At 47.2% G+C, this 23,459-nt stretch overlaps 13 protein-coding genes across 13 annotated transcripts; 5 read left to right on the forward strand and 8 right to left on the reverse strand.

Moving 5' to 3' along the window:
- Positions 1-241: 241 nt before the first annotated feature.
- On the reverse strand, positions 242-1,151 carry VTP21DRAFT_7691 (uncharacterized protein; the record flags this gene model as incomplete). The annotated part of the gene is made up of 5 exons (XM_069398460.1): positions 242-381; positions 454-529; positions 598-754; positions 834-1,023; positions 1,097-1,151. The coding sequence occupies 5 exons, from the start codon at positions 1,149-1,151 to the stop codon at positions 242-244; spliced, it is 618 nt and encodes a 205-aa protein (XP_069246260.1).
- Positions 1,152-1,405: 254 nt separating this feature from the next.
- VTP21DRAFT_7692 (uncharacterized protein) lies at positions 1,406-2,536 on the forward strand (the record flags this gene model as incomplete). The annotated part of the gene is made up of 1 exon (XM_069398461.1): positions 1,406-2,536. One exon carries the CDS (start codon positions 1,406-1,408, stop codon positions 2,534-2,536), a length of 1,131 nt encoding a protein of 376 aa, XP_069246261.1.
- A 516-nt stretch (positions 2,537-3,052) lies between these two features.
- VTP21DRAFT_7693 (uncharacterized protein) lies at positions 3,053-4,432 on the reverse strand (the record flags this gene model as incomplete). Its single annotated transcript, XM_069398462.1, has 1 exon — positions 3,053-4,432. The coding sequence occupies one exon, from the start codon at positions 4,430-4,432 to the stop codon at positions 3,053-3,055; it is 1,380 nt and encodes a 459-aa protein (XP_069246262.1).
- A 533-nt stretch (positions 4,433-4,965) lies between these two features.
- Positions 4,966-6,372, reverse strand: VTP21DRAFT_7694 (uncharacterized protein; the record flags this gene model as incomplete). Its single annotated transcript, XM_069398463.1, has 1 exon — positions 4,966-6,372. The coding sequence occupies one exon, from the start codon at positions 6,370-6,372 to the stop codon at positions 4,966-4,968; it is 1,407 nt and encodes a 468-aa protein (XP_069246263.1).
- A 181-nt stretch (positions 6,373-6,553) lies between these two features.
- VTP21DRAFT_7695 (uncharacterized protein) lies at positions 6,554-6,876 on the forward strand (the record flags this gene model as incomplete). Its single annotated transcript, XM_069398464.1, has 2 exons — positions 6,554-6,716; positions 6,785-6,876. The coding sequence occupies 2 exons, from the start codon at positions 6,554-6,556 to the stop codon at positions 6,874-6,876; spliced, it is 255 nt and encodes an 84-aa protein (XP_069246264.1).
- Positions 6,877-6,885: 9 nt separating this feature from the next.
- VTP21DRAFT_7696 (uncharacterized protein) lies at positions 6,886-8,352 on the reverse strand (the record flags this gene model as incomplete). The annotated part of the gene is made up of 3 exons (XM_069398465.1): positions 6,886-7,062; positions 7,152-7,843; positions 7,950-8,352. 3 exons carry the CDS (start codon positions 8,350-8,352, stop codon positions 6,886-6,888), a joined length of 1,272 nt encoding a protein of 423 aa, XP_069246265.1.
- A 551-nt stretch (positions 8,353-8,903) lies between these two features.
- Positions 8,904-9,722, reverse strand: VTP21DRAFT_7697 (uncharacterized protein; the record flags this gene model as incomplete). Its single annotated transcript, XM_069398466.1, has 3 exons — positions 8,904-9,279; positions 9,393-9,535; positions 9,612-9,722. The coding sequence occupies 3 exons, from the start codon at positions 9,720-9,722 to the stop codon at positions 8,904-8,906; spliced, it is 630 nt and encodes a 209-aa protein (XP_069246266.1).
- A 1,291-nt stretch (positions 9,723-11,013) lies between these two features.
- Positions 11,014-12,018, reverse strand: VTP21DRAFT_7698 (uncharacterized protein; the record flags this gene model as incomplete). Its single annotated transcript, XM_069398467.1, has 1 exon — positions 11,014-12,018. One exon carries the CDS (start codon positions 12,016-12,018, stop codon positions 11,014-11,016), a length of 1,005 nt encoding a protein of 334 aa, XP_069246267.1.
- Positions 12,019-13,266: 1,248 nt separating this feature from the next.
- On the forward strand, positions 13,267-14,470 carry VTP21DRAFT_7699 (uncharacterized protein; the record flags this gene model as incomplete). The annotated part of the gene is made up of 2 exons (XM_069398468.1): positions 13,267-13,347; positions 13,424-14,470. The coding sequence occupies 2 exons, from the start codon at positions 13,267-13,269 to the stop codon at positions 14,468-14,470; spliced, it is 1,128 nt and encodes a 375-aa protein (XP_069246268.1).
- A 318-nt stretch (positions 14,471-14,788) lies between these two features.
- On the reverse strand, positions 14,789-16,933 carry VTP21DRAFT_7700 (uncharacterized protein; the record flags this gene model as incomplete). Its single annotated transcript, XM_069398471.1, has 6 exons — positions 14,789-15,494; positions 15,577-15,771; positions 15,848-16,040; positions 16,107-16,464; positions 16,529-16,669; positions 16,742-16,933. The coding sequence occupies 6 exons, from the start codon at positions 16,931-16,933 to the stop codon at positions 14,789-14,791; spliced, it is 1,785 nt and encodes a 594-aa protein (XP_069246269.1).
- Positions 16,934-17,118: 185 nt separating this feature from the next.
- VTP21DRAFT_7701 (uncharacterized protein) lies at positions 17,119-18,819 on the forward strand (the record flags this gene model as incomplete). Its single annotated transcript, XM_069398472.1, has 6 exons — positions 17,119-17,169; positions 17,235-17,349; positions 17,404-17,837; positions 17,896-18,013; positions 18,082-18,321; positions 18,389-18,819. 6 exons carry the CDS (start codon positions 17,119-17,121, stop codon positions 18,817-18,819), a joined length of 1,389 nt encoding a protein of 462 aa, XP_069246270.1.
- Positions 18,820-19,372: 553 nt separating this feature from the next.
- On the forward strand, positions 19,373-21,057 carry VTP21DRAFT_7702 (uncharacterized protein; the record flags this gene model as incomplete). The annotated part of the gene is made up of 4 exons (XM_069398473.1): positions 19,373-19,567; positions 19,636-20,175; positions 20,248-20,508; positions 20,590-21,057. The coding sequence occupies 4 exons, from the start codon at positions 19,373-19,375 to the stop codon at positions 21,055-21,057; spliced, it is 1,464 nt and encodes a 487-aa protein (XP_069246271.1).
- Positions 21,058-21,410: 353 nt separating this feature from the next.
- On the reverse strand, positions 21,411-23,092 carry VTP21DRAFT_7703 (uncharacterized protein; the record flags this gene model as incomplete). The annotated part of the gene is made up of 5 exons (XM_069398474.1): positions 21,411-22,210; positions 22,268-22,388; positions 22,447-22,552; positions 22,616-22,866; positions 22,931-23,092. 5 exons carry the CDS (start codon positions 23,090-23,092, stop codon positions 21,411-21,413), a joined length of 1,440 nt encoding a protein of 479 aa, XP_069246272.1.
- Positions 23,093-23,459: the final 367 nt, after the last annotated feature.

The raw sequence follows: 23,459 nt of genomic DNA on the forward strand, positions 1-23,459 counted from the left end.
AGAATGGTTGTCACGATGGATTGGCAGAGGCAGTAAACTTGTGCAAGATACAGATGGAATTTCGACCTCGCAGGTGTGATTCATAGATGCAAAAGCCAGTCACGCTGGAAAACGTCATTCGAGTGGAGGCAGAAATAAAGTGTAGCTTTATTTACAAAAAAAAAAAAAAAATAATGAAATCAACAGAAGCATTCACACGAGAAAACCACGCAAAATTATGAATGATTAAAAAAGTAATAGTTCATTTTTCATAGATAAAGTTGAATCGACTTAGCCAGTGCGGGATCGAAGAGAGCTGTGGCCCATAGCGCTGCCCGTTGTCGTAGAGTTCGAAGAGTGGCACGGCCAGAAGTTTCATATTCTTCGGGATAGATAAGACCTCTATACATGGATCGAACAAGCGGTTAGTTAACACAGCCTATGCACTTCAGCAGCAGACACATGAAACATTACTCTTTTCTGGTAAATGCACCAAAAACACCTTTTTCTGTTCCTTCGGCTTAGTGATATGAGGGGGGATGTATGGATACTATCCGGGAATGAGTAGATGAGTCGGGCTGTTTGAGAGAAATAATCCAGCATCATCCATGCACGTACCATATAAGTCTCAAAATTCGGCCGATACCATACGCTTAAGCACTCTCCAATTTCCCAGTCCGCCTGTTGCCCATCCATGTACGGCGAAAGCTTCTCATTTAACCGCGCCTTAAGCCCTTCAATCTCATCCTCTCCTGGCTTCAAATAGTCTCCAGGTCTGTGGTCAACAGTGTGTCCAGTAAGTGGGACTCTAAGAGAGGGGAAAAAAAAATAGAGCGATCGAAGACCAAACTTACAATTTAAAAAATGAATTTGCAATCTGAAGCATCAGAACATGGGGGTGATTATGTTCGTGTACTACAAGGATAGCTTCCACAGTGCGCCGCATACCCCAGCGTTTATAATCATTTTCTAGACGCTGTAATCTTGCTGCTACGGAAGGATCTTCCTCCGGCTGTGCATCTTTCGTACCGAAAGTGTAATTAGCTAAAATATAGTTATACACATAATTTAGTCAATTATAATCGCTACTGCTACGGAGATGAAAGTGAGACTTTACAGAGCGGATAACTAGCGATAAAATCGAAGGAAGCATGCGTAATGACAAAGAACATGTGATTGAACGCGTTATTTTATCAACCTCAGAAGAAAAGAACCAAAGAACAGGAAACACTTACAGGGTTACTGTGGGATTCATGAAACGATATCGAAAATCCTTGGAGATCTATGAGATCTAAGACTTGCATGCGCGAGATAATATTCCTTTGAAGCTCAAAAAAAGACCTTGTTGTGACTGCTAGAGGCTTAGAGCAACTTTGAAATTCGACACCAAGTGGATTGAAGGGTAGCGAAGGACATCACAACGGCAATGTCGTCCAAACCAAAACCGAGCAAAGAGGAGGTTCGGCGACTATTTTCGCAAACACGTAACACACGCCAAGAGAGAATTAATTCTCCTCTCGCACGCTACGATGCTCTCGGTAAACTCTCATGTATTGTGTGCAACTGCGTGATTAAGAATGAAGCAATCTGGAGTGCCCATTTGGGGAGCAAGCAACACAAGGAAAATTTTGCCGCTCTAAAGGATGCAAAAGAAAAACTGGTAAAACAGACTAAAACGGGAGAAAAAAGGAGACAGGAAGAGGAAGATCGGGTAAGAGGAGACGGAATGCGGGAGGATGAATTGAATGGCAAGAAGAGGATTAAAGTAAATGAGGAAATAGAAACGCAGAATGAGGTGATGCCCGAGCAGAAGAAATCGGAAGAGGAAATAGAAGAGGAGGAGAAGGAAGGCTCGCTACCTGCTGACTTCTTTGATGCTCAGGATGCTAGAACAAATACAGCCGCTCCGCATGAGGAAGAAGATGAAAATGCACCCACGCTGCCAGCTGATTTCTTCGATGTGCCACCGTCCAAAACCTCCGAGGCCCCAACTGAGAATCGAGAGGATGCCATTTCAAAACTTCCTACCGACTTCTTCGACTCGACCAAAAAACCTGCCGCCTCCGTTCCTTCCTCCGCCAATACCAAGGCTCTTGAAGAGCTCGAGAAAAAGGTTATTCAAGAGGGATATGAGCTATTCAAGAAAGAAATAGCGGCAGAAGAAACTCAAACTGCTGCTGCTGAGCCTCCGACAGCTGGACCTCCGACAGCTGGACCTCCGACTGCTGAACTGGGGGACGAGGACGACTTTTTGCGCGATCGCGACGAGGCACAAGCGTTCCAACAGGATGTGCTAAGGGATCGTCTCATGCACCTGAAACAAGCCCGTCAAGTGGGACAACCGAAATCCTATGCCGAGCTCAAATTGGAGAGAAACATGTACTATGACGAACAAACGGAGGAAGAGGTGGAGGAGGTTGCAAATGCGACGCGAATGATGGTCGCCAATTTGAATCGTCGGAAAAAGGGGGATAAGGAGGAGGAGGAAGAAGAGGAAAGCAGTATGGATGAAGAGGAGTATGAAGAGTTGATGGATTGGAGAGTGAGAACATTATGAGCCTTTTTGTAAATTTTCCTGTTTTTATTGTTCAATAACCTCCTTTTGTTTTTTCCTTCTAATGCACTATACCTCAAACCTACAAAAACACAACGACCTCATAAAAATACCTGCTAGACTTTCACACCGACTTTCACTTTCATTTTACAGAAAACTCCTTGGCCTATCTGTACGAAAACAGATCTGGCTCAAATAACCCATACGAGCCACTTTGTATCATTGCGAGAGTACCATTAAAAGGAACTCTGTGATGTTCTTCTTAGGCATTTGGGTATTGATCGGACTAGAGATGGAAGCATGTCTCTCTGGTGCCCATGCATCTACAGGGTTTATTCACTTGGAGATTGTTTCTCGGGAAAAATCAGAGAGCCCGAAATGGCTATTTTTTTCTTTCGAACCACTATGCATATTCAATAATACAAAGAAAATAAACTTGAGCAAAACTGCTCTTCAGATGCCTTTTCTCAAACAATACTTTATTGGATATATAAACGCAAAATTAAACACTTGCCACCGCTATTCCTCAATGGGCTCTATGCTCCCCTCTTCTCTTGTTGCAATCTCTTCTCTCTTCCGCCTCAGAATCAGGTTTCCACGCCAATGCACCACTCCCCACACTCCAAGCATGATCACCACCAATATCACCTCGTAGGGGAGTAGCGATTCTCGTCCCAGCGTCTGCGCCAAGAATCCCCCAAGCCAGTTCAACACGGCAGACCCCGTGCACGACAGTGCCGCCACAAATCCGATGGCCGTTGTTTGAAGTCGTGGAGGCAAATAGTCTGCAAGACATGAGACCGTAGTGGGTAAAATGGGTCCGAGCCCGAATCCGACTAGAAACAACCCAATGCCTAGCGCTGGTTCGACTTTTCCAAACCACACGATAATGAGGCCGGCCAGCGTTAGCAACAAGGAGCCATAGACGAGGCGCATTTTCCCGATCCGCTCCGCAAAAAAGCCGAGAACGAGGCGCCCAACCGTCATCCCGAGCCAGTACATGCTGACAAGCCAACCGGAAATATACTCGGAATGTTGCCGGGAGAGCAGCAGGCTGTACGTCCAACTCCCCATGGCAACCTCAGCCCCCACATAAATAAAACACAGCACGCTACATAGCCATACGATGCCAACCCGTAGCGTAAGGATGGTTACATTTCCGGTCTCGCGCGCCTCTGCTTCCTCTGCCCCTTTCTCTTCACCCGTGATAGCGTAATCGGCTGGTAATGAGCGAAACACAGTCAGCACTCCGATCAGTGGCAAAGCGCTCACGCCACACAGTACAAAGTACACACGGTACCAGGGTAACCCTGCTTGCACGGTGCAGGCGGTGGCGATCAACGGGCCGATCCACGCTCCCACCCCATAAAGCGCGTGTAGGTAGTTGAGCAGTGCGGCGTTGTTTGGAAAGCGTACAATGTATGCGTTATAGCCCGCATCGATTCCGGCGACGGCAATGCCGGTCACGATCATCATAGAGAGGAGGGCCGGGAAAGGAGGCCCAAATCCATTCACCAGGACCGCGATCACATACAGCACATTGACACCGGCTAGGTAGACTCGGATCCCAATTTTTTCAATGATCCAGCCCGCGGAAAAGGCCGAGATCAAATACCCAATGAGGTTGAAAATGAACACCAGGGCAACGTGCACGTCGTCCACCCCATAGTGCTGCTTCATGGCTGGGAGCAAAACGCCAGGCGTACCGTCGTTAATACCCACCAAAACAAGCCCGAGATAAGAAACGCCAATCGATGTCCACCACCACCAGGGCCATTTGGGCAATGAAAGCATGGGTTTTTGTACAATGTCTTTGGAAAGCGGCTGAGGAAGGGTGGCTTGAGGTATGGAGGGGGCAGTAGAGGCAATCGCATCCCCTGTGGCTAGGGATCCAGCCATGATGGTAACGTAAGATAAGTAAAGAGTGGATTGTTCTAGCAACACAAGAGTCGGCGAACGTGATGTTCACATTTATTTATATGGCAGACACTTTTTTGGACATAGGATGAGGTGTGTCATTTGAGAATATAAATTTCCATATTTGCATAAAAAAATAATTTCCTCCTCCAGTTGTTTTTCCATAAAAGTATATTACCCTACGTGATTAAATATAAGGGATGATATCGAAGGAAGAAAAGATATAATAACTCCAAGACAGGCGCTTTAAGGGCAAAATTTTTTCAAACTAGTCCCATTGAGAAAGAAATAAAGTCCCACTTGGTTGATTTTTGGAAAGGTCAAAGAACAAAACTCCTTTCCGCTTCAAATATCCCATGTAATAGACCAGATAAACGGGAGATGGGTTCGGGTGTATAGAGTATCTTGTCTACAAAAAGGTGGTGGGTATTTCACTGCACCTCTGGCCTGGAGAAATCGATCGCAGCAAATCCATGGGAGGCTGATGCGAAGAGAGGCAGGCCGCTCCGCCAAAATCAGCATTGCTCCCCTGCATTTTCCGCGGTTCTCTCTCCTTGCCTGCTCGCCGCCTCCTCCTCCTCCTTCTTCCGCTTCAGAAGTAAGTTTCCACGCCAGTGCACCACTCCCCACACTCCAAGCATGATCACCACCAATATCACCTCGTAGGGGAGCAGCGACTCTCGCCCCAGCGTCTGCGCCAAGAATCCCCCAAACCAGTTCAACACCGCTGACCCTACGCACGAAAACGCCGCCACAAACCCGATCGCCGTGGTCTGGATCCGCGTGGGCAAATAGTCTGTCAGGCACGAGATGGCCGTAGGAAACACGGGCCCCAATCCAAATCCAACGATGAACAGCCCGATTCCCAGCGCGGGCTCCACTCTTCCGAACCAAACAATGAAGAGGCCGGCCAAAGTGAGGGTCAAGGAGCCATAGATCAATCGCATCTTCCCGACCCGCTCGGCCGCATGGCCCAAAACCACACGCCCCATGGTCAAACCGAGCCAGTAGATGCTAACAAGCCAGCCCGAAATGTACTCCGAATGCTGCCGGGAGAGGAGCAAGCTGTAGGACCAATTCCCCATCGCCACCTCCGTCCCAACATAGACGAAAAACATGAGCCCACAGAGCCATACGATGCCAACTCGAAGCGCCAGCACAATGACGTTGCCCTCTTTCTCTTGCTCCGTCTCCAGACCGGCGGACGCGTCCTTTTGATCGCCCTTGACCGCAAAGTCGGCGGGCAGGGAGCGAAACACGGTCAGCACGCCGATCAGCGGCAAAGCGCTCACGCCACAAAGCACAAAGTACACGCGGTACCAGGGCCATCCTGCCTGCACGGTGCAGGCAGTGGCAATCAAGGGCCCGATCCACGCCCCTACCCCATAAAATGCGTGGAGATAGTTGAGCAGGACCGTGTTATTGGGAAAGCGCACAATGTAGGCGTTGTATCCAGCGTCAATTCCAGCCACCGCGGCTCCGATCAAAATCATCATGGCTAGCAGCGCAGGAAAGGGTGGACCGAATCCGTTGACAAGCGTTGCTATCACATACAACACATTGACGCCGCCCAAGAAGATGCGAATACCCACTTTCTCGACGATCCAGCCCGTCAGGAAGGAAGAGATCAAATAGCCGATGAGATTAAAGATAAACACCAGAGCAATCCGCACATCATCGACGCCGTAGAATTCTTTCATGGGGGGGAGCAGGACGCCGGGGGTGCCATCATTGGTGCCAATGACGATCAGGCCGAGATAGGACACCGCGATCGAGGTCCACCACCACCAGGGCCATTGGCGCCACGTGGGGGGGTGGACGAGGGTGGAATCTTGGGTGGACACCTGGGAGAGATCCTGGCTCTCCATGGTCCGGAGAGTGGGCTTTTCGGTATCTGTGGGCGGAGGCGAGATCTCGGACATGGAGGGTAAAGAGAATTCAGACACAGCTTAAATAGGAAAATAAATAAATACTAGACAATGGATGGGAGTGGAGAGTGTTCCATGTAAATAGTGACCTCCCCTCTATATATACAAAAACGTTCTACCACAAACAACCACCGCAAACACTAAACATGGCGTGACAAGCCAAGTATTGTCAAAGATGACTCAATGGAATCGTGGAACCCGAGCCGTTCTAGTTGCCAACTCAAGCCGGGAGCGATGGCGCAGCAAGATCTGGGGATCACAGGGTGCTTGGGAAAACTTGCCAATGCGACCCTGTGAAACTGGAAAAAACACTAATGACCATTCCAGGGACCGGAAAGGTCTGGCATATTTTTAGAGACTCTAAGGGCAAAACCTGTCATGTTTTTATTGGGGAAAACATATATAGATAAAAAAAAATCCACCGTTATGTATAAGGAAGAGAGTATAAGCAATGGAAGCATGGGGGGGAAAAAAGTCTCACACACAAAGCACAACTAGAATAACACACTAAAGCTCCCGCTCAAGCTGTGCAGCAGCCGATCTAAAGCCTTTAATTTTGCTGCATTCGGCTTTAAGGTTATCCGCACGGGGGGTGTCCCACTCGCCCGACGCCATGAATGCACGCATGTAGCGCAAACATACCTCCTCACGGAAGTTGTCGTAAAGCTTGCGATTATATTTCCTCTACAGTAGCAGGAGGGGGGGGGGGAGAGAGATGAGTTAGCCAGGGTGCAAATACCGTCACTCATCAGGAGGGAGGGGGGGAAGCTTACCTCCTTCTTACGACTGCTCTCGGGATACGGATGGGTCTGATGGATCAGAAAATCGTTGGGGAGCACCCAGTAGTCGATGCCGCTCAGGTAGATCTCGTAGAGACAGGCGGCCTTGTTTGCGCCGTAGCCGACAAAGCGCTCGTCACACCAGGGAGAGCCCTCTTTGCGGTAGATGATGTACGGCTCATAGCTGTACTGGTAGGAGGTGACCTTGTACGGCTCGGTGCTGTCATACCAGCGGGTATAGTTGGTTGAGCCGTGCCCGCGCCACCAGCTCCGATGGAACATGTCGATCTTGTCGTCGCGCTGGATTTTCACCAACTCCTGCTTGGTGGTGGGGAAGGTTTTGTAGTCCATGCCGTCCTCTTGCTCGTTGAACTCGAACGCCGGGACGACGAGAGCGCCCTTTCCTTCGCGCAGCACCTGCATCAGCTTGGGATCGTTTTGAATGGATTTGCGGAAGTCGGTGCACAGGTGGAAGTCGACATCCAGCATCATCACATAGTTACTGCGAGCGAAGAATTTGGCCACATTGCGCCACATGTTAAACTGGCGCTCGAAGGGATCGACCACCAGATGGATGTCCACGAATGTCTTCATATGAGGATTCTCATCGTACATGGCATGGAGGCTCTCGAGGAGCTGATCCTTGCTGTCATCATCCTGGACATGGATTGCGACCGACACTGGGCCTAGAGGGTGGGGGGGGGGTAAAGAAAAGGAGCCATTAGGATTCATCTGGCGGATGCAGGGGGAAGTAGAGGGCCACAGATCCGGCCATGGAATAGATCAATCTACCTTGATAGTGGGTCACCAAACGACTGAACACCGTGAACCGATTCGCCGTCACCAGGGTAGCGATGGTGATGTCCTCCTTCTCCGGCACCCGCTCTGCCTTGAAATAGTAGGGGATCACTCTGCTGGGGCCCATTGCATCGGAAAATACCTTCGAGAGCATGAATGACTCCGGCATATCCTCCGTCACCCCAAGGGAGTTGGACCACTTGAGCTGCTGCGGCGATTGCGGGATCGCAAGCAGCTCCTTTGGATTGGGCGGAATGGGTTTAGGTTTTAGGCGGGGCTCTCCCCGGTAGAGTTCAAAGAGGTGATGGGCGGTGTAGAGGAGCGAGATGACTAGGTAGCCGATGAAGACATACTTTAATAGCTTAGATGCGGACTTGACGAGCTCTGAATCCTTCATAATGATGCTCTGCGTGAATTAGATGAAATGGGGGAGGGAGGAGAAAATATACGGCGGAGGGGGAGAAGAGGGAATGAGAAAGGGGGATGGGGTGGCTTTATAAGATCGATGCGCAACAATGAGTATGGAGTAGACGGGGAGGGGGCTAAGTAGATGAATGAGAAAAACGAGTCGTATACAAAGTTCGAATAAATATTTGGGATGAGTGGTATACCCGTAGCGAAAGGTTCTGTCTATTTTTTGCTCTGTGCTGGAACACAAATAAAAGGTTCGCAAAAACAGAGCCATTCCTAACCAACTTGGAAATTGAACAGCCTGAGGGATAGTTTTGGATAGACGGAGATATTCTCATGGTCGATTTTTACTTTGAGGAAAACAGAAGGGAGAAGAATAAAGAATAAAAAAATGCTTGAAGAATTGGGTTATATAACTAATGACAACGAAGAGGGGGGGGGGGAGGGACAAGATATAGCTGCAAAGTATAGGAGGCTTACAGGGAAAAAAAAAATATGTACACAGTCATGGACAGAGAAAGAAACCAGAAACCCATTTCATGTAGAGCCGAATGGTTTTTGCACTCGGTGAGGTCTGCTTCGCGGCCGCTGCTGTTTCCCGATGTCGGCCACGAGCCTGAGGAGCGGGTCGTATTTGAGCCGCAAGAAAAACGCCATTTGCCGAGATTGCCTTCGGGTGGGCGTGGGCGTTTGCGGGTGGAACTGGTGGGCGTGGAAGGGCAGCTGCGTGGTAGCCATTGCGGAGAGGCGAGGGGAGGAGGGGGAGTTGGGAATGAGAAGAGGATATGAAGCTGGCTGCTTAGCAAGAGGAGGAGGAGCCGGGAGAAAGCGAGGTTGAGCAAGGAGTCGATGCGTCAATAAAAAAGTCGGAACGAGACGACCGGCTTCTCCACTCGAACCTGTGACTTCTCGGCTAGCATGTGGGGCGAGGTCATGGCCAGAATAATCCCGCTCTCTTTTTTTTGTCTCTGATTCTTTTCATGCAACAGCAGAAACCAAACGGAAATCAGACTCGCCGCGTATTACCCAGGAAACACCCGCCGGGCCCACGTTTGCCCAGAGCCCAAGCCGGCAAACAAGAGCGAACCTTCTCTGCCTCTGACAAATGCAGCAACAAACATGCTGCTGCGGGCGGAGGGGGCCAGCCGCTTGGTGAATTTTGCGGCAAACTCAAGCACAACGGGTCAAGGTTTAGGGGAGATTCACCACAAAATTAAGTGCATTTTCACTCCGCCGTCTGCTGACCCTCTGCCCCCATCCAATCCCCCCGCCATTGCTCACCAGCGCGAAGCTCCCCTCTGCGCGCCCCCCCCCTTCCCCAATCCTGAGCAGCACCGCCAGCCCAATTTCGGGCATCCCGCATCCGCCTGCACTTCCTTTTCTGCCCCCTCCTGGGGTGCACGCACCCTGCCTATTCCCTATCGAACGTGCTCGTCCGGATTATTAAGCACATGGCGGAGAGCCGGCCCACCCCTCGCCTTCCTCCTCCTGTATTCTCGCCCAGTGCATACGGCACAACACAGCCGTTTGACAAGCTTTGTTTTCACTTAAGGCATGACTGCATTTTAATCGTGGATGCAGAAACACGATGGTCCTCGTTCCTCAGCCGCTTACGCCTTTCCAGGCGAGAGAAGCCGACGAACTGACGTAGCCCATGGGGAGGGTGAGGTTGAGGGAATTATAGTTTTACGGTGGTTGCGTGTCACGAAGCTTCCTGTATTACTTAATATGCATGTCTGATCTTCGGTCTTAACAAAAGCGTTTTTCCCTATGGGGTTTTAGGAGGGAGAGAAAATTTCTCAATGCGAGATTCCATGAATTTCGGGGTATCAAATGGAAAAAACAATGAGCGGGTGGCTTGCAACCCCAGAGGAACCCCATCATTCCTGTACCTTCCATAGGCGAAAAAAGGGCCTAGTTCTTGCGGAGCCTGCTTGCTTTTTTCCATCAATATCCCCAATTCGAGAATGCAATCGGAGAGGGATCAAAAGCAAACTCGAGTCTTTACGAGAACGCGAATTCTTCGCACTGCCGCCAACTCCCCAAATGTTCTCCCCAGTAATTCATATACGTAGCTCTAGAGATTCAGTAAGATTTTATTTAAGTTGGTAATGTTTGCGGATTAAAAGCCGTGTGTAGAATGGCTGGCGAAGCTGCTGTTCTGAGGTCACTGTCAGGAGAGAATACAATAGAACACCGCGTATCACGTAAAATCTCTCCCCAAATAGGGATACTAGAGCCATACTATGCCGCTACTTAATGGTGTAGTTAGAAAATGGCATACTTCTCCCTCTCTCTGTATTGCTTTTCTTTGTCGTTTACGGAATCTTTCGTCGAGAACTTGGAGGAGAACAGATAACCAGGGCCCCCTTAAGAGGTCATCCGTATTTCTAAGAGTAGACCAAAAAAAAATCCGGTATCAGTGTGGAATTTGATCCATCAGAGGAGGCTGATATCTTTTATTCAAATGCAATATTAAATAATAAAGTGAGGAAACGGGGAATGGTAAACAGACACCCCTCTATGTTTATTGTTGCCTGTCTTTGGTGCTAAATCACGTTGTGCATTCTAATCAACTGGTGTTTTTTATTGTTTGAAACTTTTCTTCTTCAACAGGAAAAGAATCACTTTTAGTCCATTCTCTAAACTAGGTAGTCGTGGGACACCGGTTGAAACCCGCGAAGATATCATCCAAGATAGGCTGAGTGGCATCCATACTGTAGAACTCGTTGACTACCGAGGCTTGGGAAGAAGGGGTTACAAAATCCACTCTAACCCACGCCCCTTTCCGGTCGAAATAAAACGTAACAGGGGTTTCCCCAAACATAGCAACCCACTTGTCACAGAGACCATGCTGCTCCAGCATCGCTTCTCCAGAAAAACTGGCACGCGACTCCTTCAGAAAAGTCGCAGGAAGCGCTTGAAAGACGGTTGAGGCAGCAGGGATATTGTAGGTAACACAGTCCTGTTTCTCCATGCTGTCTCTCGTGAAAATCACGTTGGTGGCATTTCCGTCCTGCCGGTTGAAGTCAAAGGTAGAAATATGGATCCCTCCAGCAGTGGGACCACGCTCTGTTGCGTTGTTGCTTCTCCAGCCATATTGAGCGGAATCGACTCGAACGGCTTTTCGCTTGGCCGAACTCCAAATGACTCCCGAGGCTAGATGAGACAACCCAAATCCATTGCGGTCCCACTTATGCTGTCTGAAATAGGTGACGTACTCCTCGGGTAAGAGGGGGTAGTCTTTTCCCGTGGCAAGGGTGTTAAACACGAATCGCTCTCCTAAGGGGTTAGCCGAATCGCCGTGGCCGGCAGTATGCGCGACGCTCATAGCTTGGAAAATAAGTAAAGAGGCCAACCATCCCTTGAAAACCATGGCTATTAGGCCCACGAATAAATTGGTTCCAACAGTTGGATGGTTCTTTTGTGCCGGCAAAGGTTTATATATGCTCCATGAGTATACCAAGAATTTTTTTTCTATAGCTTCGGCCAAGATTTCATTCCTAATGTTGAATTTTGAATTAACCTTAATGAGCTCGGCCAATCCCCTTTGGGCACGGTGGCCAAGGAACTCCCCTCTTATGGTGCAAGTGGTTCCTGTGGAGTCTAAATCGAGCTCAATCAAGCTTGTAAGACCAAAATCAAGTAACATCGTCATGAAAAGCTTTGCCTTTTTATTTAACTATGGACCCCTTCTTGAAAAAGCCCTATGTAGTTAAGGAGCATGAGTGGCTATGCTGTGTAATCGATTTATGCAAATGGTTGCAGGCCTTGTTTTAATAATGGGTACAAAATAAAGTCAAAAGATAATGTCTGATATTTAAAGAGGGGGGTCTAGCCGCAGCCGTCCTCCTGTTTCGAGAAACCCCAATGAGTGAGAATGACGCTATGTTCCTTCTAGTAATAGAACGGACTGATTGATTGGGAATCCGAGTGCTTTAAATTCTATGATGAGAAATAATAGCGCTTGCAATTAATATTTTCGATGGGTGTCTCTGGTCATAATTTCGAAGCCCAAAAGTCTTCTTGTGCCCTCATTCGTTCTACGAATGCCCGTAGCGCAAATGTCAGGTTGGCCCGACCGAGCTAACGGTTATATGCTTTCTTTCAGTGTCAGATAATTTTTCTTCTCTCAGAGCTAGCGTGTATTTGGAATGCGTTTCTTTGAAAAACAATCGGCAATTTTGATATTTTCCTTGGCAAATCCACCACTGTGAAGGCATGGAACTCGCTCTTGGAAATTAAGCGCACATTAAGCTCCAAAGGTGCAGTTTGCTTTACCTAGTGCTAAGGTTCAAGTTCTCTAGTTGGGTTTCTCACTCAACTATGAGTTATTATAAATGATAAGTAATAAAAGTGGTCAAAATCACGTTAGGTAGAACGGAATTAAGGCAACCATGAACCGAAATTAGCCGGTATTATAGGGAGCTGTTAGGGCAATAGGATTCGTTCACATTCGAGGGTGAAGAGACGGCTGCTTGTTCATTATAATGTATCCAAGTCGGTTGAAGTAGAGGAGAGAGGTGGTTGTGGGCGAAAGGAGGGGTTCTGGGTGACCTTGTTCGTCTTTGCCCATGCTCGTTCTTTATACGACTATCATGAAGATGATGGGCGTAATAAAGCATGGTTTGCAAGTGGCTTGTGCCTAATATGTGGGGAGGGCGAATCAAAACTCTCCTTTTCCATACTTTTTATTATGATTCACAGTGCATTATTGTCTTGTTTCATTGATACAAATCCAATATAAAGCTACCGCTTTGTCCCCCTCTTTTCGACATTAAGCTCCTCTCTACCAAACTACCATTACTTGCTAGAATTTTATGGCTCTCTTCACTTCCATTAGCCTCTGTCCTAGTCATCCTACTTCTCTTCCTAATCAACACAACCTCAAACAAAGAAAATGGTCACCCCTACAAAAGCTGCGCAGGCCATTCCCCAGATAGCCGACAAGCTCTGGATCAGTCCGGTGACCCGTGTTTCTGTAAGTATTCACCGAATTAATGATGGAGCTGGTTACTAGACTCATGCTGAAATCCATTTTCTCGCCTCTCTTTAAGCTCAAGCAAATCTCTGCCGTGGGTCGGAGTGTCCTTGGGAGTAGCGATCCTTCTCGAGCCCTGTTGAAGCCGGCCCAGTTTCTGCATGATGAACTTCCAGTCCGCCTGTCTCACACTCTGCACCTTCTCCAAGCCAGCCCACTTGCCCACTCCCCTCTTGTACTTGGGTACCTCTCGCCCCGCCTACAGCAGGACCTTACGGTACTCTCGCAGCTTCAAAAGCCTGACACATGTGAGAGGGCGCAGATTTTCTCCCAGGCCATTGGCAAGGTTCGTGATCGTCTCAGGGAAAATGTGTTGGCGGTGGGGGGCGGCATCCAGGAACTTGTGCATCAACAAAAGATCGATCCCCTAAACGCAACCCAAGAAGAGGTGATCTCTCAGTTTTTGGATCGATTCTATGCTCTCTGCCTGGGAGTAGACGTCCTCACCAGCGAGCACCTTGCCTTGGCGGAGGGCCGCAATCTTGTCGAGCCTATCCGGGTGGACCAAATTGCAAAGCGTGTTGTGGAAGAAACTTCAGAGTATATTTGCCGCACTCGCCAAATCGCCTCCCCTCCCCACATACAGATCATCGCTAAGGAGAGCTGCACCGCCACCCATATTCCTGCCTATCTAAATCGCATCCTCTTCGAGATCTTGCTGCCAGCGTTCTGTTCGGGCTCGTCGCGGATCACGCTTGTGGTTGCGTCTGGTGAGGAGGATGTCAGTATCCGGGTAAGCGACGAGGGAGGCGGTTTCCCATTGCGCTCATCGCAGCAACGGTGGAGCTATCTCTCCCCGCCCTCAACCTATGGCGCTTCCTCCTACTCCAATACGCCCTATGCCTCGCAGACCATGCCCACCCTGCCCACTCATGGCCTCCCGGTGGCTCGTCTCATTGCTCGCTATTTCGGAGGCGACCTCAATATGGTCTCGATGGAGGGCCATGGGACGGACACCTATTTTGCACTGCACCGCAACGACAACTTTTTGGAAAACATTCCAATCGTCATGTCTACGGAAGCCAGCCGGAGCGAAAACATCTTTCCTTTGCAAATGCGCTGAACGCTTGAGGAATATGTTTTTTTTATTTGGATGAGTGTTACTTTCCATTCACCCCGTAATTCTCTTTCCTAAAGTGTAAATAAAATGAATAATGGCTATTGCACAATTTGGAATAAGTAGGATCACGTTGGATGAAAATAAGAGGCATTTTATTATCATATTGTATCTATACAAAGAGGCAGTATATAAAAGTAAAAGAAAATTAAACTTTGACAATTCTTTTTTAAAAAAAAGAAACCAAATCACTTTGATCCTGGTTCGAGAAGGGGTAGAAAGGGGGGAGGAATGAAGGGATGAACGAGAAATAGGCTCATTTTTTTAGAACTTGAATTTGTACTTGGAGGATTGCGAGGACTCCGTCTTCTTGCGCTTCTTGGCAACCTTGCTCGCATGTTCGGCAACCATATCGCTGAAATCTTCCCGCTGCTGTTCCGGCTGAGCTTGAACCTGCTGTTCATATTTAGCTTGGAGGGTGGATTCGTCCATGGCAGCAAGCTCCTCGGGAGTCAAGCTAGCTTCGACCCCCGTTCCAACCTTGCGCTTCGTGCCCTTGCTGCCACCGGCTTGGGTCCCCGGCAATTCGTAAACGTGTTGCGAGCCCATGAAGCCTGTCACGGGGGCCTGCTTCTGTTCGAGCACTTGGTAGAGCTGTCTCGGCTGGTGATCTTCCGCCTCCATTCTTCGTGACTCCTTCCGCAGCTCAATGAAATCGGGCGTCTCCAGACCAGAAGGAACACTGGCCAAACCACTTGGCGTCACCAGGCCGTCCTTAAGGTCCTCTGCATGGCCGGCCTCACCCTCGGCCTCCTCACCCTCGGCCTTCTCTTCCTCCTCTTCCTCCTCCTCTTCCTCCTCTTCCTCTTCTTCGGACTCTAGCTCTCCCCATAGCACTTTTTCTACCGGTGCCGTCATCTCCGAAGGAACCTCCTGTGGCATAATGCCAAACACATCGCCGTAGAGCGGACGATTGTACTCATCCACAGGTGGGCGACCCCATCCTCCCGGGTGATAACCCCAACGGGCTCTGGTTAAATATTAAAAAAATAGAATATCAACCTGCTTTAGCTGGGGTTATAAAGAGTGGAAGCAAAATCTAGAGCACTTACCCATCCGGTATAGGGGCGTTTAGCCCAGGAATCCGTAGTGTAGGATAACTAGGAGGAGGCCCGTAGCTCTGCATTGCACTCAGCCAGGGGGGAGGAGCAAGTGGAGGAATATTAAGGGCCTCACGCAACTCTTCTGATAGTTGTCCTGGTTTCAAATCCTTATACTTGGATTCATATTCCTTCATCTCATAATACCTAAAAAGCAAAGGGAAAATGAAGAGAACTATGAGCATGAATGCGGACAAACATGAGTAAAAATGCTTCTACTCACATATCGCCATGAGTAGTCATCTTAGGCTTTCGTTGGAATCGGAAGAAGGCATCATGAAGTTTCTGATAATCTACACCAATCTTGCCCATTTTGGGTTGCACGCGCTCACGCATTTTTTGCTTCAGCTTCATCTTATCCTCCTTTTCTTTCACGGCTTCTCGCATCTCCATGATACCCGTTGCACGAATAAAGTCTAAAGGAAACACAGCAGGGTTAGTGATCACCGTGTCTAAAACGGAACTTAGCATTCTGTAGTTACCGGGTAGTTGGAACGGCGGCTTCTCAATACCCCGCTTATTCTGCAAGTACTTTCGCTTTTGGCTCCAGTGTCGTGGCACAGGTACTGTATTTCGATAGGATTTCATGCTCACAAGTAGTTTTGGATCGGAGGCTGTCACATCTACCCATTCCACTATCTCTGGCTTTTTCACTAGCTGCTTCAACTCGGCGACGGTCAGGCGATTGAGCTTACGAAGTTTGGTTTTCGAAACCTTTTTCTGCCCCTTTCCTTCATCTTCTGAATCTTCATCCGACTCATTGGCTTTATTGCCGGCATTAGAAGGCTTTTCAGCATCCGACTTCTCGCCTGGTGCATCGGTTTTAGAAGCATTGGTTTCCTAAAAAAAAAGGTACTCTTGAAAAATTGAATCGAGCCAACCATAAATATTATGAATAATTTACCTCGGGCTTACTCTTATCGATCTGGAAAGCTGCAAATACATTAGCAAACTCATTAAGAATTGACCGATCTATCGACGGATCTAGTTCCAATTGTTGAGGGACATACTCAATTTCCACTCTCACATCGTCGTCGTCCTCCTCCTACATAAATCATAGAGCGTGTAAACAAGGTTAGGGAGGATGAAAATAAAGATGATCGACGCTGAGACTGACCTTTTGCTCCCTGATCGGCGTTTCTTTCTTGTGATTAGCAGTGTCATTCTTTTTACGGCTCCTTTTCTTCATCCGCCGTCGTTGATTTCGCGTCATCTCTTTGCTGATCTCCTTTCCATTGCCATTAATAACGGGATCACTTGTCAATGGGGAATCGGCTACGTCTGCTACTGATTGTGTTGTAGGAGACATTATCTTGAGGGGATGAGAGAGATTTTGGCCCAAGTGATCCAACTACTGTTTTTCAAATCGAATATTAGCATACATTGGTTGCTGCGCCCCCTGAGGTTTGACATCATCAATTTTGATCTTACACTTTTTCGCGTTTTTTTGTGGTGTTCATTATTGTTATCGCGTTCCATTAATTTGAAGTCTAGATGCCGCCGCGACGCACTACCTCTAGAAAGGAAGAAACTCCCTTACGTAAGGTATGTGCCTGCCTTTTAACTTGATGTTTTCGTGAATTTAATCATTCCGTCGCGATCTCTTTCAGTCGGCTCGCCGGAAAAAGGATGAAGAGGAAGAGCTGTTGGAGGAGCCAGAACAGCCTAGACGTAGCAGACGCTCAACTCGTTTAAGGGGTGGAGAAAGCGAGGATGAACTAACAGGTAAGAAGTCTCACTCTTCGGCTATCTACTTTTATTGATATACTCTTCCTTTAGCCATTACCCCTGTGCCCAAACGCCGTAGAGCCACCAAAACCGCAGAGGAACAGCCCAATGGCCGCCGCACGACGTGGAACACGTCCTCAAAGAAGGATTCAAGTCCTCTGCCGGCAGATGGATACGAACAACCAGAGCAAGAAGAGCAAGAATTAGAGCCGGAAACCAATGCTAGGAAAAAGAAGTCTTCTGTTGTAATTAATTCGCCTCCTACTTTTCATACTTCCAAGTCTCGCGAGTTAAATAGCCTGAATGAAGAAGAGGAAGATGCGAGCGATCCATGGACCAGGGATGGAAAACGTGGTAAAAGCATGCCGATAATTTCTCGCAAGTCGTCCCGAACAGCGCGATCAGCAAGGGAGACGAGCCTGGAAAGGACCGAAATTAAAAATTTGACGGAGGAGGTAGAGCACTGGAGAAAACAATATGATATTGTATGTACCTATCACGACCTTTCTTTTTGCCAACTGAATAATATAACTCTATATCTAGTTGAAAGAGACAATGGAGGCCATGGAAAAGAAATACGAGAGCCTTAAGGAACTGCGCACCACCGAAGCCGAACGAAACTTCGAGGAGTATAGGAAGAATGCAGAAAAGAGATTTAATGGTAATTCCCTGTTACTGCCGATTATGTATTGAGAGTAATGAGTGACGCGACCTTTTTTTATTTTTTAGCTGCTGACGAGGTGATTGCCCAGCTGAGACGCGAGAAGGAACAGATGGAGAAAGAGTTACAAAAGTTGCAGCACGCTGCAGTCCCCTCTGGTCGAATGGACAAAAAACGAATGCAGAATGCACATACACAGACCCCTGAACTGCAAGATCAATCCCTCTCCTCCCACCGTGAAGAAATTTCCAAGCCTTCTGAGCAGGAGAAATCGGCAAAAGAAGAGATAGAATCCCTGAAAGAGCAAAGTAAGTCTTACCCATTCATCTTTATGTTTGGATTGCATTGACTCATTCATTGCTGATTCTACGACAGTTAAACTTCTTAAATGCGAACGGGATGCCGAAATTAAGAACACCCGTCAGCTAACTGCTAAACTCCAGAAGCAAAGTTATGCCACCACCATCTCCGCAAACTCCTCGAATTCAAAAGCAAAGCTGGATCTCTACCAAGAATTGACTGGACTTCTCGTGAAAGATGTGAAAAGTCTCGATGAAGGCATCATCTTTGACTGTCTACAGCTTGGGAGAGACAAAGAGCCATTGCATTTCAAGCTCATCCAGCCAACCTCTGAAGACTTGGTTTACCATCCTTTCCTTGACCAACGCGAGCCAGGCGCACCAGAGTTGTTGCGTATCCTCCCAGATTATTTGACCGAAGAAATTGAATTTAGTAAAGAGCATGCTGACCGATTCTTTTGGCGATTACTTAATTTTATGCAGAAACCTACAGAACAAACCAAGTAATATAACCCGCGCTCTAATCTTTCCTATGACCCCCCTCGCCTCCCTCTCTCTTCCCTATCACCTTGTATGTTTTTAATATAGCTCTTTTTTGAATTTTCTTTTTCTGGCTGTGTCTTTTGTGTTCTCTGTTTTTTACCGATAGCTTTTTTATTTGTAAGGATTTCTCTACTAATATAAATTATACTCTCTCCTCGAATTTCATAACTGGCTTTGGTTATGTGGGCCGGGCAGGATCTACCGTTTTCCCAGCCAAGATTAGACAATGCCTGATTCCAACCGACGCTGCTAGAGCGGAATTGCAAACTAAATCTGCAGAGTCGCGTTCCATGAAGCCCAAAAAGTAAGTCGTACAATGCAATGGCTTGAATTATTAAAACGCGTTACATCTCTCTTTTCTTTTCGCGTCCTTTGCTTCGGCAGAAGTTGATTGCAGTCGCCATCAACGGCATCAGTTTTCCCTCACCTCAATTATACCCTTCTCTCTAACTCATTTCCATTACCTGCCACCCACCCATCTTATATATCCCTCCGAATTTTCAAAGTCCCTACTACCATGACTACGCTTCATATGAAATCGACTCGTCTAAAATGCATGCCCACAGACGAAAATTGTCGTTCCCTATACCCTGCTGTCTGTTCTAAGGCCCCCAAAACTTCTAGCCTGCATAATAAGAGTGCGGTTACCAAAATTAACACACAAATTCAGGCTGACACTAGGTCCGTGCTAGCGGATGTTGGCAATAGAAAGGTATTAAGTGAATTGCGCTTGAATAAGAGAGTAAAAAAAAAATCAAATATACTAAAGTTTATTTTTAGCTAAGAACTGCTCGGCACATGGCACCCACGGTTAGTAGCCAGCTAAAAGCAAGCACGCGAACGGTCAAGGAATCCACGGGCAATAGAGAGGCAAAGCAGAGCCAGTTTAATAATAAAGAAAAGTTAGCTTGCTCAGGTGTTGATGCTAGCTCAACGGGCATTAAAACAGCTACCAGTAAGACACAAGCTAAGAAAAAAAGAGACATGCCCCCTGAAAGGGAAGAGGCGAAGGGGAAGAAATCGGCTGGAGTGAATAGAAGAGTAGAAATGCAAGCTGTAAAGAAGGTCAAGGCGCAAGACGACATGATGGATGTGGAGCAAGATTTGGCCCAAACACACGGTAATATTGAATCAGTGCCTCTCGAAGTCGCGCTGCCGCAGGACACACAGTGTTCAGACGAGATGGTGATAGAGATAAATCTAGACAAGCTCAACGTAGAAGATAAAGTGAATACTGCAATTGTCAACGAGAAGGTTGCGGATCCGATCATGGTCGAAGAATATGCTGAAGAAATATTTGAATACATGCGAGAGTTAGAGGTAGCTTAAATGTCGATGATTTTATCGCTAGCACTGGCCACTAATCTATGTCTATATTTTCTCTACTATCAGACTAAATTCAAGCCTGACCCCAAATATATGTCGCGCCAAACAGAAATATCCTGGCAAATGCGGCGGACGATGGTGAGCTGGCTAGTGGAACTCCATGCCTATCTCCGAATGTATCCTGAGACACTTCACCTATGTGTGCACCTAATCGATCGCTTCCTTAGTATTAAAGTGGTTGCAAAACAGAAGCTGCAGTTAGTTGGGCTTGTGGCACTGTATATCGCATCCAAGATCGAGGAGCCCAGGTATCCAAGCATTAGCGAGGTGAGTCTCAATATTTCAGACGAATGGAAACTGTACCACAGGTTGCTAAAATCTGCCGTTTTTTTATCCTATTAATTCTAGCTGGGATTTTATTGCAACTACGCCTATACTGAGGACGAGTTCCTTAAGGCTGAGCGATATCTGCTTAACCAGCTTAATTTCACTGGTCTCAACTGGCCGGGCCCGTACAGTTTTCTCCGACGCCTCTCAGGTGTCGACGGCTTTCATACAACGGTGCGCACGATCGCGAAATATTTGCTTGAAGTTGCGCTATTACAAGAGGAATTTCTGCACCTCCCGCCATCCCATATCACTGCAGCAAGCTATAAGCTTGCACTAGCTAGTATGGGAATGAAGTGGACGCCCGCTCATGAAGAGCACGGAGGCTATAGTGGAGAGGAAGTACAAGGGGTGGTTGATTTATTCACCCGGTGTTTACGGAAAAAGGATAAGCAGAAGGAGACGGCTACCGTTTTTGAAAAATACTCTGACGACCACTACGAGCAAGTATCCTTGTTGGTTGCAGACTATATAAAGAATTCGTTATAGTATATATCCGTGCAATTTTTATTTCCTTTTTATTTCTGTTTTCCTGTGACCTTTTTATCACTCTATTTTGTTGCTGTGTAAATGATTTATATATTTGTATTTTTTATTTCATTTACTCCTCTGAAATTTCTTGATTTAGGCACCCTAACAGCCATTTTCCTCAGAGACGAGGTTATCGACTCTTCCTCCCCTCATCAAGTGCCGAAATTTTCATTCCACTCACTCTTTCAATATGCTTCCATCTTCGTGAAATAAATTTGAGGATCATGTATACGATACACTTCCCTTCTTCGTCCCCCCCCCCCAAAAAAAAATAAAAATAAAAATAAAAATACAGTGATTGTCTATTCAAGCTATTTTCCGATACAAAACTCTCGGAATATCACATCCAGTACCTCCTCCACATCTACACGCCCCGTCACCCTCCCCAGAGCCAGTGCTCCCCTCCGCAACTCCTCCGCGGCCAGAACGACATCCCCTTCATTCTCAAAAAACGCCTGAAGCGCCTCGGCGCATTCACTCAACTCCTTGCGGTGTCTAGTTTGTGTGATTAGAGGTGTATTGAAGGCATGAGTGTCGAATCTATCTTTAAGAAGCGAGACGAAACTGCTCAGGAATTGGGGGAAACCCTCGCCAGTAACACAAGAGATGGGCCATATTTTTGAGGTGGGAAGCGTTTTTAGTGCCGAAAGCGCCAACTTGTTGGAGGATAACAAGTCGATTTTATTCACCAAACACACGGTTTCCTTATCGATACACTCGCGTACCACCGCATCCACAGGCACGTGGTCTCCAATCTCATCGGCCGGAAGCACACACACGCGCAAGTCTGCCGCCTCAATCTTTCTCTTAGCCCTTCTTACTCCCTCTTCTTCAATGACGTCCCTTGTCTCTCTCAATCCTGCCGTATCTCCCACTAGCACGGGATATCCACCCAGATCTAGCGACAATTCAACAACATCTCGAGTGGTTCCTGGAATTGGAGAGACAATCGCGGCCTCTCGTTGGGCGAGGCGGTTAAGAATACTGCTTTTACCGGCATTGGGCGGGCCAAAGAGAGCGACATGGATGCCGGACCGCAAAATTTCTCCCCGTCGGTTATCATTCAGGTGATTGTTGAGTGAATTAAATAGCTCCTTAACTTTTCTAGACACTATGGAAATGCAGTATAAGATAGGGTGCTTGCAAACTTTAATAGGTCTGCCCTTACCTTGCTCAAACACGCCCTCTTCTATATTTTCATCTTCTCCGAAGTCGATAATGGCTTCTACCAACGCCATGCATTCAATGAGTTCTCTACGCCAGCCTTCGTAGAGTGTCTTAAGACTCCCCTAGTAAAGCAAAATTTTAATCCGAATGATACCATCTGAACCATACAATAAAACTTACCTCTGCTTGTCTTAGGGCTTGTTTTCTCTGTGCTTCCGTTTCGGCATTGATCAAATCGACGAGCCCCTCTACTTCCGTTAGGTCCAACTTATCATTATCGAATGCTCTAAAGTCATATGGAGCTGAGATATTTGGTACATCGTGTTCATTCAAACATTTCAAGGTTTACCTCCTGGCAAATTCTCCTCTCTCTGCCATTCGAAATCCTTCGAATTTCCCAAGTGCATCCAGGACTGCTCTTACTATGGCTACTCCGCCGTGTACATGGAGTTCTGCAACGTCTTCTCCTGTGAAGCTGCGGGGGCCTGGAAACCAAAGTGCCAGACCGCGATCAAGTGTTTCGGAGGTGTGTGGGTTATAAATACGGGTAAACAGAGCTTGGCGAGGAGAAAGAGAGGAGTGTGTCATCGTTTTTAGTGCCTGTTTCCATTAGAATGAGTTCAACTGGTAAAATGAGAGCAGGTGGTAAAATGCACAAACTTACTGTTAATGCTTTAGGTCCAGATATTCGTATTACAGCGATGCCAGCTTTACCTGGTGCAGAGGAGAGAGCAAATATTGTATCATGCTGGGGTATATGGCTTGTTAATGTACGCTTGAAGAGGAATGCCTTGTGGTGAACCCAGAAGGGTCGGACGCGCAACATTATTTCTCGAGGCCAAGGTTTTGGAGAATCTTTGTATAAATTTGTGACTTTGTATCTAGAGCCTTGAAATTTGACACGATATGCTATCTAAACGAAATACTCTAGTGTAAACGACTTGAGTTATCAATTAAAATAAGCGTAAATAGAATAATGGAATTATATTTTTTTGTCTAGTAGCACGGATAGATAGACTTGTTTAATAGAAGCGGAGCCATTTGCTTCACATTAAACGCGAAAATTTGAAATAATGCTTTAAGATATTTGCTGTATCCCGAGAATGAATTATATTTCATTGCACTACACGTGGTCCTAAAAGCAATAAAACCACCTTCTAGTTAGAAACCATCGTTGTGGGCGTCTTGTTTTC

The sequence above is a fragment of the Calcarisporiella thermophila genome (assembly GCF_041956535.1).
Source record: "Calcarisporiella thermophila strain CBS 279.70 unplaced genomic scaffold VTP21scaffold_32, whole genome shotgun sequence".
NCBI classification, from domain to species: domain Eukaryota; kingdom Fungi; phylum Calcarisporiellomycota; class Calcarisporiellomycetes; order Calcarisporiellales; family Calcarisporiellaceae; genus Calcarisporiella; species Calcarisporiella thermophila.